The 17,811-nt window shown below is 55.8% G+C and overlaps 1 protein-coding gene across 1 annotated transcript in view; it reads right to left on the bottom strand.

Moving 5' to 3' along the window:
* The window catches only part of LOXL2 (lysyl oxidase like 2), a 52,820-nt gene that overhangs the window by 11,996 nt on the left and 23,013 nt on the right, over nt 1-17,811 (bottom strand). The window contains exons 4-7 of the mRNA XM_069484849.1: nt 15,603-15,825; nt 12,218-12,401; nt 6,260-6,411; nt 1,888-2,055 (exon numbers count right to left, since the gene is read on the bottom strand). Of these exons, the coding sequence (XP_069340950.1) occupies nt 1,888-2,055; nt 6,260-6,411; nt 12,218-12,401; nt 15,603-15,825 (727 nt within the window). The remainder of the gene's footprint in view (nt 1-1,887; nt 2,056-6,259; nt 6,412-12,217; nt 12,402-15,602; nt 15,826-17,811) is intronic.

Here is a 17,811-nt window from a genome sequence, read left to right as displayed (position 1 = left end):
TTAGGATCTATTCTCACATTTCAGACAAGTTCCCAGTAGAGAAAAACGCGGAACCGAAGGGGACAGTCAGGAGCAGAGCTAGGATGGGGACACAGGGACCTGGGTTCCTGAGGTCTCTTGGGCTTAAGGTCTGAAGTAGGGTTAGGGTTCAGGGCAGTATTCCCCAGACCCTCAGAGAGAGAGAGACCACCAAGACAGGAAGGGCCTTGGAAGTATCGAATCCGAACCCTCCTGTGATGGCCAATTTTATATGTCCACCTGGCGAGATCATAGTACCCAGATGTTTGGTCAAATACTATTCTAGATGTTTCTGTGAAATAGTTTTAGATGAGATTAACACTTAAATCAGTAGACTTTGAGTAAAGCAGATTACCCTCTATGATGTGGGTGGGCCTCATCCAGTCAGCCAAAGATCTTCAGAGATCAAAAGGCTGAGGTCCCCAAGGAAGAGAGAATTCTGAGTGCAGATGGCCTCAGACACCAGTTACACACTAGCGCCTCCCTGGGTCCCCGGCCTGCTGGTCTACCCTGCAGATTTCAGACTTGCTGGACTCTATAGTCATGTGAACCAATTCCTTAAAATAAGCCTCCCTCTCTCTCTCTCTCTCTCTACACACACACACACACACACATGCACACACACACACACGTGCACACACACATATACATGTACACACACGGTCATACTTTCTATCGGTTCTGTTTCTCTAGAGAACCTAACCAATAACCCCTTCATTCTCCAGATGAGAAAACTGGGTCCTTGACAAGAGATAGGGCTCGGAATCGGCGGCAGATTTGGGACTGAGGTCAGGCCCAGGCCTGTTTCCCGACCCCAGCTGAGGCCTAGGTATCTGAGGAATGAGCTGATAGGAAACAAAAGTAGCTGGACAGCGGCTCTGTTGAAACATGGCCGTTTTTCCAGTCTCCCTGGAGAACTGCCAGTTTCCGTGCCCTGGCTTGTCGGAAATATTATCAGCAGAAACACAGCCTTGCCCCGGGAAGCCGAGCCCCCCGAGGGTGTGGGCAGCTGTATCAGAGAACTGTCCCTTCTGGGTGCTGGGATGAGGAGCCACAGGGCAGCGACCGGGGCAGCTACTCAGGATTCAGCACCTCCTGTCAGAGCCACCTGGGCCCCGGCCAGCCCGTGGGGGACAGGCTCAGCCAGGACACCGGCATCCTCCTCTTCCCTCCCTAAGAAACCCCTTTCTTAGGCCCCAAGAAAGGCCACTTGGGAAGGAGAGCTGGAGTCACAGTTAACAAAACAGGATGAGGATCTCAAAGCATTTTCCTGTCGTGTAAACTGCTTCATGAAAATGTTTAGAGCCAGGCTACTGAGGACTTGGGATTAGTCATTCCACGCCACAGGCAGGACACTGGGGCATGGAAGGGTGGCCGCTTTGCCACAGACCATTCAGATCGCCGGGAGAATGCGGGAGGCTCAGACACCAGCTGGGAAGTTTTGGCCAGAGCGGGCTTTCAAGGGAGCAAGCGAGGGGAATTGGGGGGTTGGGCCTTGGGCTGGGGGGGTTCGCCACTGCCCTGAGGGACTGAGTTGTTTCCTTCTGCGAAAGGCACGTCAGGACCCTCCCCAGGACCAGCTGTCAGCCCAGGGTGAACCCCAGCCTGCAGAGCGAGAGCCGACCAGATAAACACAGTCCAGCCCTTCTTTCTGTAGCCGGGAGACGGGGGCCAGGGGCGGAGGGTGACCTGCCCAGGGACTCGGGGCTGTAAGGGGCAGGGTGTGGTTTCCTGCCTCCGGGTCCACGGCCCTATACCCCGTCCCTCCCGCACTGGTGGGGAAGGTTCGAGGCAGAGGGGTGCTGACTGCAGGTGGGCATGTCACACTGCAGGGAGGACAGGTGCGGGTCTGCGGCCAGGGCTTCTCACCTGGAAGGCGTTGCTGGCGAAGCCCAGGCCCAGCTGCCGGCACACGACCATGGCCTCCACGATGCCCCAGTTCTCGCCGCACACCGTCCCCCAGACGAGGGACCCGTTCCTCTCCACCAGCACCTCCACCCGGCCCTCGTAGGGATTGCGGCCTCCACTCAGGCGCACCTGTGGAGAGGAGGGCATGGTCACCAAGGGGGACAGAGGGGAGCTTCCCAACCATAGTGCCATCAGCTCCAGTTTCCCCAACCCTGAAGCCAGGCGGTCCTGCCCAGGACACGCTCAGACTCAGCAGCGTCCTCGAGAGTCCCCTGTGTGGCGGTGGCGGGGCCAGCCTGGTCTTCATCGAGGTCCCCACCCTAGGCTTCCCGGGGCCCTAGAGGCCTCAGCAGTGGGGGGCCCACTGACCCCCCCAGAGCACCATGGCAGACACTGACGCTGTTCCCAGGAGCCTATTAGTGGGGGCTGCTCTTCCAACCAGGCACCTGGAAGGATGTGACCAAGGGGCCTTGAAGTGTCACAATTCTCTGAGACCCTTCCCTGTGCCCTTTCTCCTCACCACAGCGCCTGCCTGGCTGGGTCCAGGTCCTGCTCTCAGCTTGTCCCGCGGATCCCTGCTGAGACCCTCCCAGCCTGTTTGACAATTCTGCTTGGCGTCTCGGAGGAGATCCCAAATCCGAACTTGTCATCGTTTCCCTCTCCCCATAAATGATTGGGCATGGTCATGTTTGTTCCAATAAAACTTTATTTACAAAAACAGGCCTAAGGGATAGGTTTGGCCTGTAGGCTGTGGCTTGCTGGGATCCTGAATCTATCCTGTTATTCAAGCCAGAAATGGAAGAACGACCCCCGACACCCTGTCCTCTTCCCTCCAGTCCTCCCCACGCTCCCTCGCCTCTTTCCTGGACCTCTTGCTGTCACAGATCCATTCTCTACTCAGAGGCCAGAGTCATGTTTAGACACCTGCTCATGCCATCCTCCCGCTTAGACCCCCAGTGGCTTCCCCTTGCTGTGCCAGTCTCCTCTCCAGCCTTACTGCACGTCGCCCTCGCCCTTACTCTCTGACCTCCAGGCCCTCCAGCCTTTCCGTTCCCGTGGCTGCCCGACTTTCCTGGCTGTGTCACATGGTAAGTGACACATTTCACGCCAGAGCCCACTGCACACACATGCCCTTCTGCCTGGCTGCTCCCTGTTCCTCTTCCAGACTCCACACCAATGAGACCTCCTCTGACTGGGGTCAGTGCCCAGCTACGCACCCTGTGACTCCCTACACATCTCCTTCCCAGCATTCACGGCAATTCTAATTAAGCTAATTTACAAGTAGTTTAACATCTGTCCCCAGTGGTGTCACCTGGGGCAGGCGGCTCCCTTCCCCGCCCCTTACATCTGCCACTGCCTCACAAAAACTGACTTCGCTTTGTCACCCCAGGTCAATGAAAGATGAGGGTGGAGGAGCCTGGAGGACCCTTGTTCTCGTGGTGGCTAAGTCTGTGTGACGGCTCCTGTCTCTAGGGCTCCCCCCCGCTTGCCTGCTGCCACCTGTGTGGTCCTCCCCTGAGTTGGCTGGCCATGGAGCAGTGTCCTTGTCCGGGGTCCTGAAGCCAAGGCGAGCCCCAGATGCTCTGGCTGCGTGCAGAGCGTGGCTGGCTGCCACACTGACTCTGGGGCCAGGAAAACGTGGTCACCAAGGGCACTTCCCAAGGCTCCAAGATGTTGCCGTGGTTCTCCAGGGTTGACCAGGCCTGGAGAGGCCCGTGTGACAGGGAGCAGGCTTCAATTGTTCTAGAAGGAATCTGGGCACTTCATGCAAGGCGGGGTGGAGGTAGGGGCTTTTTTCATTTTCCAGAGAGGACCGCAGTGCACAGAGTGGCTGGCCGTGAGGTTCAGACTTGGCACAAGACACGTCTCACCATTCCCAGATGCCCAACCCGGCCACCAGCACCCTGGAAGTCACCCAGCTTGCTGACGAAGGTGGTCTGACCTCACCAGCAACAATGGAATCCCAAGAGACCTGGGGTCAGCCGGGAGCCTCTGGCCTCATCCCCCGACCTCGCCACCCAATGAGGGTGCCCGGGAAGGTCAATCCTTAAAGTCTCTTAAAATAGCCTGGCGGTTCCCTTTTCCTGTTCCTTTGGTCCTCGGTGGCAGCAGTGTGGGGTTTTAAAGACGGGAGGGAAGTTTGCAGCCAGCTCAGTTTTTCTGAGCACGAACAAACAGACAAAACAGCACCTCCAGCCAGGGGAGGGCGGCGAGGCTGCGGCTGTTGTGATGATGTTGTGGCTGGCTGCCGGCACCTATTTCTGGAGCAGGAGAGGCAGAGGGGAGGTAACACGACCCAGATGTTGCCCCGGAAGGGGGCAGGGGCCTTTCCGACTCACATTCCACACAAGGGCTCGGGCCTGCTGCCAGGCCGAGGTTCAGAGGTGGACTGGAGGCCATCGAGGGTGCGGCCCTGGACGGATTAGCTCACCGCAAACCCACCTGCCACTCCCGGGCCTCCTGCCTCGGCACCTCTCCCGGCGAGGAAGGAAATGCGGCTTGGCCGCTGCTGGGAGAGCGAGACCACTCGGTTCCAAGCCTGCCGCCTTTACGGGCCACTCGGGAGGAAAGCCCCGCTCCTAATGACCAGGGCAGGGGGGACCCTCACCTATTTCAGTGGAGACTGAAGACTCCTTCAGGAGATTGATTAGGTAATCAACCAGTGAGTGACTGTCACGGACTGAACTGTGTCCCCCTCCCCAATTCGTAAGTTGAAGCCCAACTCCAATGCCACTGTATTTGGAGCTAAGGCCTTCAAGGAGCTGATCCAGGTCAGACGAGATCAGATGGGGGGGCCCTAATCTAGTCTGATCTTGGTGTCCTCTGAATAGAGGAAGACACCAGGGATGCGAGTGCACAGAGGAAAGGCCATGTGAGGACACAGCAGGAAGGCAGTGGCTGCCGCAAGCCTGGGACAGACGCCTCGGGAGACACTAACTCTGCCGACACCTTCATCTTGGACTTCCAGCCTCTAGAACTTCGAGGAGACAAATTTCTGCTGCGTAAGCCACCCAGGCTGTGGTACGTAGTTAAGGGACCAAGTCTTGGTGCCGCCCAGTGCTGCTGCCGACACCCTCTGCAGCCCCGTGCACCACGCAGCAGCTGGCCACCCCCGCGCAGGACAGCTGGGGCAGCCCCACAGGAGTGTCTTTCATGGGTCACTTTCCCCATTTTCTTCCCGGGGAATAGAATCCACAAATCCAGGTGTAAAACTCTCCCATCCTATGCTTGAGTGCACGGAACACCTCCTGGAGCCTGGGGCCCCCGGGAAGGGGGTTTGTGTTGGGAGGGTGGCACTTCTGCGGCATGACCAGGTACCCGGCCTGGCTCAGCTCTACCGACCATTAAACAGTTCGGGGAGACGTCACTTCCTTTGGCCGAGGTACTTCATTCTGTCCAACTTCAGTCTGTCTGAAGTGAAGAGTCCCCAGCATACCAGGGCTCGTGGCGTCACCTGTTCACCCGCCAGCGAACGCACGGCTTAGCTGAGCTCTGCTGGGGGGCGAATCGCATGAGGCATATTGTGGCCAAGTGGTTCAGTGGTGCCTTTGGCTTGCTGGTGCCATGGCCAAGAACTGCTGTCAGAGCAGGGGCCCGGCTGGGGAACCACTCTGAACCCGGAGGTGTCCTCATTTGCTCGTTTTAAAAACAAGCACGCAGCGCACCAGCGGTGCCGGGTGTCACACAGATTTGACCAAATTCATGGCACAGGGAAGAGCATTCAGTAGGAGCATTAAGCATTTATTGGGCCTGTGTATAGGACTGGATAGACCTCGTGCACAGCAAGGAAGACCTCATCTTGTTGGCTCCCCCTGTGGGCAAGGTCACCCCAGCCAGGACACCCTGTGGGTTTTTAGGGGCCCTGTCTCAGGAAGGGAGGGGTGTGTCTCTGGTCTTAATGCTGCTAAGGTTTCCTTCTCCTTCCCTCTGGTTACCCAGCACTCCTGTACTGTGCTTACACCTGCGTTCCTCTGGGAAAGGGTCCGCACACGCCCAACCCAGTCTGAGTTGGGGTCCCTCATGTCACAGGAGCTATGGACTTAGCATCCCCCACAGAAATGACTGAGTTGCCATCACACCGTATGTCGAGTCCCAGAGCAGGGCATAGCACACAGCAGGTGCGCAACATCTGCCACTGAGGAGGGTGGCACTTACATGGATGTATCCTTACTGGGCACATTTGCAGACGCTATCATTAGTGACAGCACCCATACACTCTCTGAGTCCATCTCAGAGCACCCTAATACCCCCTCTAGACTCCTTGGGAGTGAGGCCAGCTGGTGCACGCTTCCTGGGCCCTCCGCGTCAGTCCCCTCCAGGCATCCAGACTCACCTTTTTCTGAAAGCCCATGGCAGGGATGTTACATCTCACGCCGGCATCTTCCTCGTGGTTGCAGCCCTGAGACTCAGCGTTGAATTTGCAGTCTATGAGGGACTTCTCGTTCCCTGTGCACTCGATCTCGTTCAGGTGGATGGGTCCGATCCCTGGAGAGGGAACACAGACACGTGCTATGAAAGCTTCTGAAGGTTTTTTCTCGAATTGGAAACAAAGTCCCGGACAATAAGAACATGCCTCTCCCAATCTCAAAACTCCCCCAACTGCCTCTCGTAATCAGCTTGGCGACCCAAGCCTCTTCCACCTGTCCTTCTCCTGCTGGGTCCTGACCCTCCACACCCCGACACGCTCCAAAACCTCCCACCTTTACTGTGTCCCACCCTTGACCACCCCCCTTTCCCTTTCAGGGTGAGCTTGTTGGAAGGGGCACCTGTTTTTGTTCTCGTTCCTTCCAGGGCTAGCATCAGGATCTCCCCAGTCTGTTCTCCTCCAGCCCACCCTGTCTGGGGAAAGGGCACTTCTGACCCCCGCCCCTTGTTCTTACCAAAACCCAGAGGTCATCCCTGGGACCACCTCCTCCCCCTTTCCCACGTTCTGCTCACTCCCCCAAAATCCGGGTGCTTTCCCCCCATTTCTGCCTCCACGACACTACCCTATCAGCCCCTGTGTGTGTGCCCATCTATTCACCCCTCACCAGCCCAGGAGATCTGTAATGGCTATTGAATCACGTCACTGCCTGTGTGAAAACCCTCCCGGGGCTTCTCACTCACGCCAGGAAAAGTGCACGGGATCCACTGTTGCCAGATGGCCCCAGGGCCCCTGTCTCTGTCCGGCCCTGACCACTCCTCCCACCTCAGCCACACAGGGCTCCTTTGGCTCCTTCATTGAGCCTCGCCGCCCCCCTACCTGGACTCTCTCCCTCCCTGCTCCCCATGCACCCTGCAGGGAGCCCTCCCCAGTCTAAGATGGGCCCCCTCATGGAGGGAGCTATTTGTGGAATGTCTGTCTCCCCCACTAGGCTGGAGGACCCACGAGGGCAGGGACCCTGTCTGGTTCCCTTTATATTTTCCCAGCCAGCATGTGGCAGACAGGAAATGCCCATGTGGGGCCTACAGGGATGCTGTCGACTTCCCCAAGCGCCTGTTGCGTGTCAGCCTCTGTGCTAGGTGCTGGGGACCCAGCATGGGGAAGGCAGGCCCTGCCCTGAGGAGCTCCCAGGCCCTGGGGAGGCAGAACTTACACAAAGACTTGTCAGTAATAAAGGTGACGGTCACAGCAGGTGCTTTGGAGCCCAGAGGAGGGGCCCTCAGTCCTGTTGAGGGTTCTGGAGACAGCCAATATGTCGGCTTACTGAGGACCAAAAATTAACTTCTAGATCAACCCATATGAGTAGGTTAAGAGCCAAGTTTCTATTTCCTTGGAAATTCATAAATGCTGAAGCTTCCAATTCCTTGGAATTTTATAAAATGATAAAAACACATCGGTGACGATGGCTGGAAGAAACTAAGGACTAAGAGTGGAAAGGCTGTGACAAAGTCCAGATCCCACACAGGGCTCTGGAAGCTGGCCAGTGCCACCACTCTTGGGTCTCAGAACCAGGCAGCAACCTGGGACCCAGCCAGATCTGAAGCTTGTCTGGTGACTATAAGGATGATGATAGTAAGTCTCATTTAGTTGAACACTTACTATGTGCTGCATTCTATCCTAAGCACTTGCTTATATTAACTTCATTTAATCCTCACAGCAAACCCCCAGAATTGAGGGACCAAGGATTAAGTGGCCCAATGGGGGAGCCAGGATTCAAACCAGGCAGTCTGACCCAGCACGTGACCTTGCTAAGTTTCTGAGGCTCATTCAGGAGAGAAAACTGTATCTTGGAAAAGAAGGTTTTGCTTGGGAAAGAGCTTGGCTGACCTGGTGCAAACGCCCGTGCTCTCCCCCTCCTCTGGGGAAGCTCTTCCTGTCTCCTGCCTCCTGTCTAAGAAGCTTGGCTTCAAGGAAAACCTCAAATCTGTCCTCCGAGGTGCGGTCTGAATGACCTCACCCCCGCCCAAACCTCCCTGGCATTTACTTTTCACACCTCTCGCTCAGCGGGCACCGAGCCGGGCAGTCAGCCTGAGACTGGAGTCGGCCTCAGGACTGGAGACTGCGGGTGATGCGTTCTTAGGAAGTGATGACACCTTTCTGAAATCCAGTTTCCTCATCCACAGAGGGAAACTGTGATATCTGTTTTGCAGGGTTGGGATTATGAGGAATGAGACTGAGTATGTCAGGTGACCACAGACCCAGTAGGTGGTGGGTATTTTTATCAGCATTATTTCCTATCCGTCATCACCTATGTGTTCGTGTATGTTACCCCCGATCCAGGGTACTGCTTGTTTCTCCCACTCGAAGTGAGCCCCTGCAGCGCAGAAACCACAAGTATCCACGCTTGCAAAATCAATGAATTCTTCCATTCTCGGATCCAGCCCCAAAGCACCCAATCAGCGTCTGTGGATTGTGAGATCACAGCGCAGGACAGGACAGGACAGGCTAATTCAAGCACCTAACGTGCTCTAGACTCCACTATCGGTCAGTCTCCTTCCAGCCCGACTTCTATATAAACTTGCGTGGCTCTCTCGGCTACCCAGACACGAGGCCCTGGAGTGTTCCACCCACTCCCCGGAAACAGGCGCTCCCATGGCGCATCAGAGCAGGGGACAGAGAGGGGAGACCCAGTGTTTCATCACTTCCCTGCCCCACCCAGTTCTCGGGTCTGTAGGGCAGGGTGAGAGGCCGCTAAAGGACGCTGGACCAGATGTCCACCTGTGGCCTGCCCATGGTGTCCGTGGGCTCCCAGTTCCTTCTGCAGACTGGGTTTCACATTTTGCACCCTTGACCTCCAGCTTTTACCTGCTCCTGGGTTCTGGACTGCCTCCCGAATCCCTCTTCCTCACCGTGCCTTCCCCACCCCACCTCGGCTCTGCTCCCCCACGCACAAACCCTGGCCCGGGTGACCACAGGGCGTGGAGCAGAACCAAGGCGCTGTGAAAGAGCCACGTGTAACCTCAAGGAGCAGTGTCATGGCCTCTGAGTGGGCTGAATGGTCAACTAAGCTGGTCATAATCAGATTTTAGAAAGCGCAAGAGAACAGAATAGGACACATCACGGGCTTTGCGTGTCGTAAAGGTAAGCTTTGCTTCAAGGAATTTGTGCTTCAGTTTACATGCGTGGCATAACCTTGCACGTGTCTTTCTGACTGCAGATCTCGTGCAAAAGGGTTTTAAAGGAGCTGCTCTGTCCAATACAGTAGCCACCGGCCACGTGTGTCTGGCGAGCCTCGAAATGCAGCCAGTCCAAACCGAGATGTCTGCAAGTGTAAAATACATGCTGGATTTCAAAGATTGAGCACACACATGCAAAAAAATGCAAACATTCCCATTAATAGCATTTGTATTGATTAAATGTTGAAATCATAATATTTTGGATATACTGGGAAAATATATTATTAAAATTAATTTCACCTGTATCTTTTTTTAATGCGGCTACTAGAAAATGCAAAGTGACACATGTGGCTCATGCAATCTTTCTATTGGACAGCGCTGGTCTAGCACTGGAACTTCTTCACCAAGTGCTCATCCAGCTGACCCTGCCTATGCCACTGGGATGCATTCATCCATTTCTTCCTTCTTTACAATATGAACATCTCTGGAGCACCATGTGCTGGGCACAGACTCGGCACTGAGGACACAGAGATAAAAGACACAATGGCTTTCAGTCTTGGGGGCAAGTGATGTGCGAACAGGCAGCTCAGTCCCCGTGAGGCTGCAGCCAGACAGAGCCTCGGGCACCGTTAATCCAGCCACCTCATTTTACAGTGAAGAACTGAGGCCCAGAAGGTTGCTCAAGGTCACCAAGCACGTAGGTGGCCCATCGGGCCAAGGACTCAGATTGCTCGATGCCCAGCCCTTGCCCTTTCCCTCTCCCTGGCTGTGAGCGTGGTCACTTGGTCCGTCAGTAGGAGCCGGGACGGAAGGCCTGACCCCGTCTGCTCTATGACCCGACAGTGAATGCGGTACTTTTCCCTTCCTGCCCACTGGAGTTGGTCCTGCCCAGTATGGCAGAAGGTGATAAATCATCCACGGTTCTTTCAAGGACAGCATCAAAAATGCCAAGTGCATTTTCTCCCAGAGTTCTGTGGGCCCTTGGAAACCTTTGGCTACTCTGGGCAGTGAAATAATTAGGTCACACAGCACACACCCATGATACATGGAATGTCTATGTCATTGAGGGCTTGTTTATCCCTCAGAGTGAGTGGTCTTTGTCCTGCAGGCCTTGAGAGAACACACTGACACATCAGTTGATCAGTAAAATGGATTTGGGGACCCTGAGGAGCTTGGTGACCAGGGGAAGAAGACTGTCATGTGGCACAATGGAAGCTGCCAGGTGGCACTATGTGATGCTATTGTCCACCCCCGACCCCCACACATCAGTGCACACCCAGGAAGCTTGAACGGATTAGAGAACAGAGGCAGAGAGAGATTCTGGTGTCAACAGAACTGGGCCAAGGTGGGTTCAAGGAAGAAGCCCAAATCTAAGAGTTGGAAGACAGGTTTCAGTCTTACACTGCCACCAACTATGGCAGTGACCTCAGACTTGTTCTCCTGAGCCTCAAATTCTTCATCTGTTGGACTAAGAACCTGAAGTCCTCCCTGGAAGTACCATCTAGGATTCCAGAACTCTCTCCAGGCCACTGGAAAGCTGCCCTCCTTCCAATCTCAAGAGCCATTTAAGGGCTGCCCTGCTGCGGGCTGGAGCATAGGCATGTTAGAGAAATAGCCAACCAATGGCACTAGGCAGACAAGCTCCACTTCTAGACACATGAGAGCTCTGTGCTCTTCAGTTGAGCTGGGGGTTAAATTCAACACAGGATCCTGGAGTCTCGCACAAGGAAACCACTGCATGGGGTATCAGGCCCTGGGCGATTGAGGACTATTACCTCCTCCAGGCTGTGATCGGTGACCTCACCACACATTCCTTTCTGAGGGGTGATGGCCCCATCTCTGACAGTGTGGAAACCTCCTCTCCCCACAAGATACACACCCACCCTGTCCGCAGCCCATTTTCCTCCCCACCCGCTCCCAGCCACAGCCCACGCTCCCATGTCCGCAGTGGCCTCCCTGCTGGTCTGTGCTGAAAGGATTCCAGGAAATGACTTGGCTTCCCTTGCCCAAACCACAGTTCTCCAGGGGAGGGCTGGGCTCTCACTGTGTTGCAGAGTCTGTCTGGGGCGGAGACTCCTCCTCCTGCAGGGCTTGCAAGTGGGAGTGGTCTTCGCGGGCATTGGGGAAGGGAAGCAATCAGTTCTGTGTCTCATGGTTACAACCCTGCTTTCAACAAAGGGACCCACTTAAAAGTCCCCTGTGCTTCTGCTCTTTGTGCACATGAGAGATTTGTTCAGGACACTTGATGAAAACCAGGCCCTTTCTCAATTAGTGTCTGATGACATCCTGTTCCCTCTCTCCGCTGTCGGGCAGAGGATGTTTGCGGGGTTGCACCAGGATGGAAAAGTAAGATGGTATTTGGTTCTGTGTCCAGGGTGGTTCAGCCTCATGGACTCCGAGATCCTCCCCTGGAGAAAGGGCCGGAGACTCCTGACTTTCCCTGGGGCAGCAGACAGCAAGGGGTTAGGAACTGGGACACCTACGTTGGAGTATTCATTGGCTGCTGCTATGTCGGCCCACCTTGGCCATTTTCTCCCTTCTCTGGGCCTCAGCTTCCAAATCCATAAAATGAGGATTCAATGTTTTCTAAGGCCCCTTCCAGCTCTGACTGGCAAGAGGCCTGGGATTCTCGCCCAGGCAGCAGCTGCTAAAGGGAGGAGGCCCTGAGCGCTCATGGCCGCCCACCAGGCCTGGGCCCGTGGTGCTGAGCTCCCCGTGAAGAGAGGCCCCCAACGGCCTCCTCGTTCCTTACCTTGCCCCAGCCGGGAGCCAGTGATCGCCTCTTTGGCACTCCCAAAGCCCAGCTCTCTGCAGACCACACTGGCTGTCACCAGGTCCCACTTGTCGTCGCAGACGGTTCCCCATTCTCCATTCTTGAGCACCTCCACGCGGCCCTCCCCGATGCTGGCGCCACCTCGCAGTCGCACCAGGGGTTGCTGAAGAGACACACGGTCCTGCTAAGTGCAGAAGCTGATGCACATTCAGCTGGCATTGTCACTGTGCCCCCGTCCCCTCCTCACCGCCCCACCCGGGCTAGGCACTCGGTCTGGGAGCTGAGCTGTGCTTGACTGGCACATGTTTGTGGGGTCGGGGAGGGGGGCTCTACTGAGTCAGCTCTGGTGCAAGCTCTCTTTGCAGCCCCCACGTCAGGGACTCTCATCACTCATCACCCCAACCCATGCTTGGCTCAAGGATCCTACCACAGCGCTTCCCTCTACCCCTCACTCCAGAGCTTCCAGCATTAGAGCTGTAGAAAGAAGCTCCTTCCCCCCAAAGCCTGCAGATTCCAAATGGCTCATAACTCTCCCTTGTGTATGCAGAGCGCTGCAGTCTAGCACTGCAGGGAGACCCCACAGCGCTAAGTAGACCACACTGCAGTGGTTCTGCGGGGCACAGCAAAGAGAGGAGTGGGGAGCCGACAGGAGAATGGGAGGCCGGGGAGCTGGACAGCCAGCCCTAACGCGGCCGTGACTCAGAGGACAGATGCCGCAGGGAGGGGAGCCTCACTCTGGTCTGTCCCAGAGGTAGGTGCACGCCTAGCCACCCTCGGATTCTACTCCAAGTCCAAATGGGCTGACTCTTCAGAAGATGCAGCCCCACCAGATGTGCAGAGAGGGTGGAGGATTACAGTTTCGATACCACTAATGCCCACGCACAGCCTGGAAGCCTTTATCTCCTTATGGGGTGCACTGAAGTCCACAGGAGTTAAGACCCCAGTGGATAGTGTCTTGCAAGACAGGAGCTGGATCACTTGACTCCACCTTCCACATTCCCAGGTTTGCATCAGTTTCTGTGCATGTCTGCATGCATGTGTGCACATGTGTGTATGTGTGTGTGCAGGCCACATGCATGTATCTGTGTGTGTGTGTGTGTGTATGTGTTGGTGGAGGCTCAGAAGCTTGCGAGGCTTTGAGTTGTTGCTGACTCTCATTCAACTCCAAACCGAGGAGTGAGGGCGACCGTGCAGCTGTTCTACGTGTGTTGGATCAGACCGGAGTCACTGCCTACCCTGGCCTTGCTGCCCTTAGCCTATGGCTCCCTTCACCCCACCACGATGGCCAGGACGAGGCAGTGTTTTCAAGCACTGCTGTCCGCTAGCCACACAAGGCGTCAAACGAGAGCCTGTCTCTCCACCCTCAGCCACATCTCTCTCCCCCACCACCTGCGCGCTGGGGAGGCCATGGCAAGGCGAGGTGCTGGGACAGCACCCAGATGTACAGATCCCAGGGACTGCTCTGACCCTGGCGCTAGGAAGAGCAGTGGGAGCAAAACACTCAGTGTCTGCAGGAACTTTTATTCTAGCTTAAAAACAAAATGAGTAAAACTGTTGGCTCCAGCCTCTATTTTTGTCAAACTGTGACCTCCCTCCCCAAGCTGTCTAGCTGATAGCAGGGGCCCCTTCCCATGGAGCTGACTATCCCTGACCCAAGCTTAACGTAGTCGGAGTGTCAAATCACCCCGCCCCAGCCCGGTAGTGGCCAGGCACAGTCAGCTGGCCCCGGAGGGAAGACAGAAACCAAAGGAAAATGTGACGTAAGGCCGGCTCACTCTTTTCTAACTGGTTTGGTATGAACTTGATTCCTCTGCTTTAAACCGCACAGTAGAGGAATTCCAAAACAGTAGGGTCTGGTATTCTGGATGACACACGAGGGAAGCTCAGAGGCCCAGGCTTGGCTGCAGAGAGGATGTGGCCATCAGATCACGCGGCAGGGGGCAAGTGAGGGTGTGCTGGCTGGGCAGGGGGCTCGTTAATAGAGAGCCAGGAAGTGGCACTGGCCAGGCATGCCCTGTGTGCACAGGTATGACAGTGTGGTCCCCTGAGGGGACTGAGCAGGGGTCGGCCTTGCCAGGAAGCCACTCCAAACAGTTCCCTCACCCTCTGGTTGAGGAGGGCTGGGTTCCAGGCATCCATTTCACTCCTTTCACTTAAGGCTCGGACTTTAGTACAAATATACCCCCAGCCTCGGAAGAGGCACCCAGTGTGGCTTATCTGGTTCTTGCCCTAGTTCCATTTTCCCGTGGGAGGACTGTGATGACGCCCTGTCCAAGAGCAGGTCTGCAGGTTGGTGGGAGGGGAGATTGGGGAGGGCAGAGGGTTAAGATGGGAGGGGAGGAAGGGAGGGGGGCACAAGGGGTGGCTGGGGGGGACGGTCAGCTCAGCCCCTGCTACTTCTGCCCCACTGCCTGGACCTGGCCGGCACACCTGGCTGGCACACCTGGCTGCACACCACCTGCCGTTCTCCCTCCTCCGCTCCCTCTCACCCCTGGCTTGGTCAGAGCCGACTTGGAACACACCCCTGCCCAGGTGCCGGTTACTAGGTACCACGGTTTTATCTGGCACCGGGCAGCAGCCCCGCATGTGGGGTACCTCTCCTTCCCCCGCTCCTCTTCCCACAAGCTGTTCCCACCCACGGGCCGGATGTTAGCAGTTTCCAGAACATACAGATCCCGGAGACCCTTTGGTGGCTATGTGAAAAAAGAGTACATAGAAAAAGAAAAGCTAAGAAAGGGAGGACAGAATAGGGCACTTTCTCTTTTTCAGAGGGTGAGCCAGGCCTGCTCTGGTTGGGATAATTCACTTGTCCTGAGAAATCAGTCAGTTGAAATGTACATCTACATCTCTCCACCCACACCCAACCCACACACACACAGGGGTGCTGGTTTACGTAAGTATAATGTGACTAATGCACCAAAGACTTAGACATGATAATGGTAAGTTTTCTACATCGGTGAAAGGTTTTTAAAATTGTCGTCCTTCTGTTGCAAAACAAACCCAAACATATTTGAAGACTTTTGTAGCTGATGTCCTGTGCTTTTGACTATTACACTGTATTTCCAAGTGTCCTTTGGGAATTGTGCAGGGGCACAAGGGCCCTGTCCCACCGCCCCCAACTTGTCTGCTTGTACAAGGTCAGCAGACAGTGCACGAAGAGCCCGTGATGACGAGTAACGGGGTGCCCCTCTCCCCCAGGTGTTCCTCCTCCACAGAGGGGACTCTGGTGTTAGAGTGAAGCAGCGAGGTGGCCTCAGCTGGGGCTGGCTCTCTTCACTCTCTCCTGGGGGTCCCTGCCTGCTCACTCAATACCCCGTCACCCTCAACAGATGCCAAGTGGCCACACCTCCTGCCCCGTCCTCACCTCTGGCTTGTAGGCTTTCCGGAATCTCGATGGTCCATCCTGGCTGAAGACCTGGCCAGGCACACAACTCACCACAGCTGGCAGCCCATTCACACAGGTGCCGTTCTTCCTGGGGCCCAGCGACACCGGGGGGCCCAGCTTGCAGCTGGAGATGTGGGCCTCCGTGCCCGTGCAGTCCATGGAGTACCGCCAGTAGCGCTGCTTCTTCCGCGAGGCATACATCCTGCAGAGGGCGGGAGGGGACAGCTGACCAGGGCATCCTGGCACCCACCCTGATTCCTCCTGCAACGAGGCAGAGCAGGACAGACTGTCCCTGCTCCTGGAGCTCAGCCCTGCCTCACAGGCGAGGTCCCTGCTGGGCACCACGCCGGGCACTGCAGAAGGACCCCCAGCGTGGCCATGGCCTCCTGCCTTCAGACAGCTTCCATTCCAGGAGAGAAAAGACGACCTCAGTGTCGTGAAATAATGACGATCATCACAACGACGCCTATAAATACAAAACGCAAAAAGGGATCTCTGGTCCCAGAAAACCCGTCAGTCCCAGGCAAACCAGAATGGTTGGTCACCCTGACTTCAAATAATTTCAACACGGGTTGCTGTCATCCCGTAGCCCCATTTCCTTCATCAATGAGCAGGAGAAGTTGATGTCTAAGCTCTCCCAGTGAGATATACACAAGATTAAAGGTGTAAATCCAACAAGAAGCCATGAGAACAGTCGTAAATGACTCCATCTGCTGAATCAAAGTACAGTTGCTGAGTGCTGGGGACTATCTCAGTACCGAAACTGCCACAGACCCTGGCACCCGGGAAATCATGAGGTTGGGGTTGTCGCCACAGCACATCCTAGGGAAGCTCACAGCCTGCATTTCTGACACTTGCAAAGCATTGCTTTTGATGTTTTTTTTTTTTCTCAAGGCAGAACATAGATCAAGGTAATTCAAAGTATTTTTCTAAAACAATAACCAACCAATAAGTAATACATTGGTTAACGGAAAGGTTACTGTGCCTCAGTTTCCTCGTGTCCAAATCAGAGGCAGTAACAGAGTCTACTTGGTAAAGTGACACCGAGCCCAGAAGGGCGGGCGCAGTGCTGCATCCCTGCTGCCCGGGCAGCCCTGGGAACACCCGCCTTGTCTCAGAGCCGGTGGGACGTGAACGCAGAGAAGAGATAAATCCTACAGACGCCATCATCGCCTTTCCTTAGCCAAAACTGGAGACCGATAAGGATTCTTGTGTACCTGTGATCGCAGGGGGTGCGTGTTCCCCACAGCGGCGGCCTGGAGCAGAGAACTGCACAGGAGGACCATTGACAACTCCAAGAACCACTGCCAGCCCTCCCCACTTCCTGTAAGGCCCCTGAACTTGGAAGCCTACAGCTTGCTCCCCGCGATGTCCCCACATCGATAGGGAGAACACGCTGGGGGAACATCGGCTGCACGAGGATTGGTCAGACCTCCCCGCCTGCCTTGGCTCAGGAAAACCCTTCTGCTTCCAGCTGTCAATGAATGGCATCCTCTCCAGGAACAGACGTTACTGCGCTCTGAATAGAAAGCACAGCGCCCACAGCAAACAAACACAGCAAACAGAGGCTCTGGGCCTGCCGTCCCCAGGCAGCCGGGACCTCCCTTACATCAGCCCCCAGGAATGAGCCGCAGCCCACCTGCCCCCATCCCAGCGAGACCCAGGGCTGCAGACTGAGGCCCGATCCAGGGCTGCCTACCGCCCACTCCAGACCCGGACATTAGCGGGATGACGCGAGCCGGTGGGGGGGCGGGGGGGGGCGGCCTTCTGCCGAGCGGGAAGCCTGCTTGCTAGAGGTGTCAGGGCCTGCGGCTGGGCAGCGGCAGGGACGCTGAGCTGGACCGATTCAACGGACAATGCACAGTCCTGCTGGCTCTCCCCCAGCCAAGGCCAGATTTTGTGGGATGCTGCCAGCTGCTGAGTACATCTATTCCATCGACGCTTTCGCGAACTGGGAAAATCACCACGGGATGGGTCTGGGGACCCACTGGGCCCACTGTGAGACGGACGTGAGCTAAAACTCCACAAGTCCCTGCCCTGACGGTGGGCTACAGTGATGTTTTGGGTCTCCTGGAATTAGTGTCAGTTCAGAACAGTGTCCAGTGTCTCTGAAGGTCTGATCATTTCCTTTTCCCCAGAGCACAGTCAACTTGGCGGAACGTCCCTTTGGAGAAAGCTGGGAGGAAGA

This window comes from Eulemur rufifrons, chromosome 12 (genome assembly GCF_041146395.1).
Source record: "Eulemur rufifrons isolate Redbay chromosome 12, OSU_ERuf_1, whole genome shotgun sequence".
Classification (NCBI taxonomy): Eukaryota; Metazoa; Chordata; class Mammalia; order Primates; family Lemuridae; genus Eulemur; species Eulemur rufifrons.
Note: the sequence above shows the minus strand (reverse complement) of the source record. Positions and strands in the feature narration are given on the sequence as shown.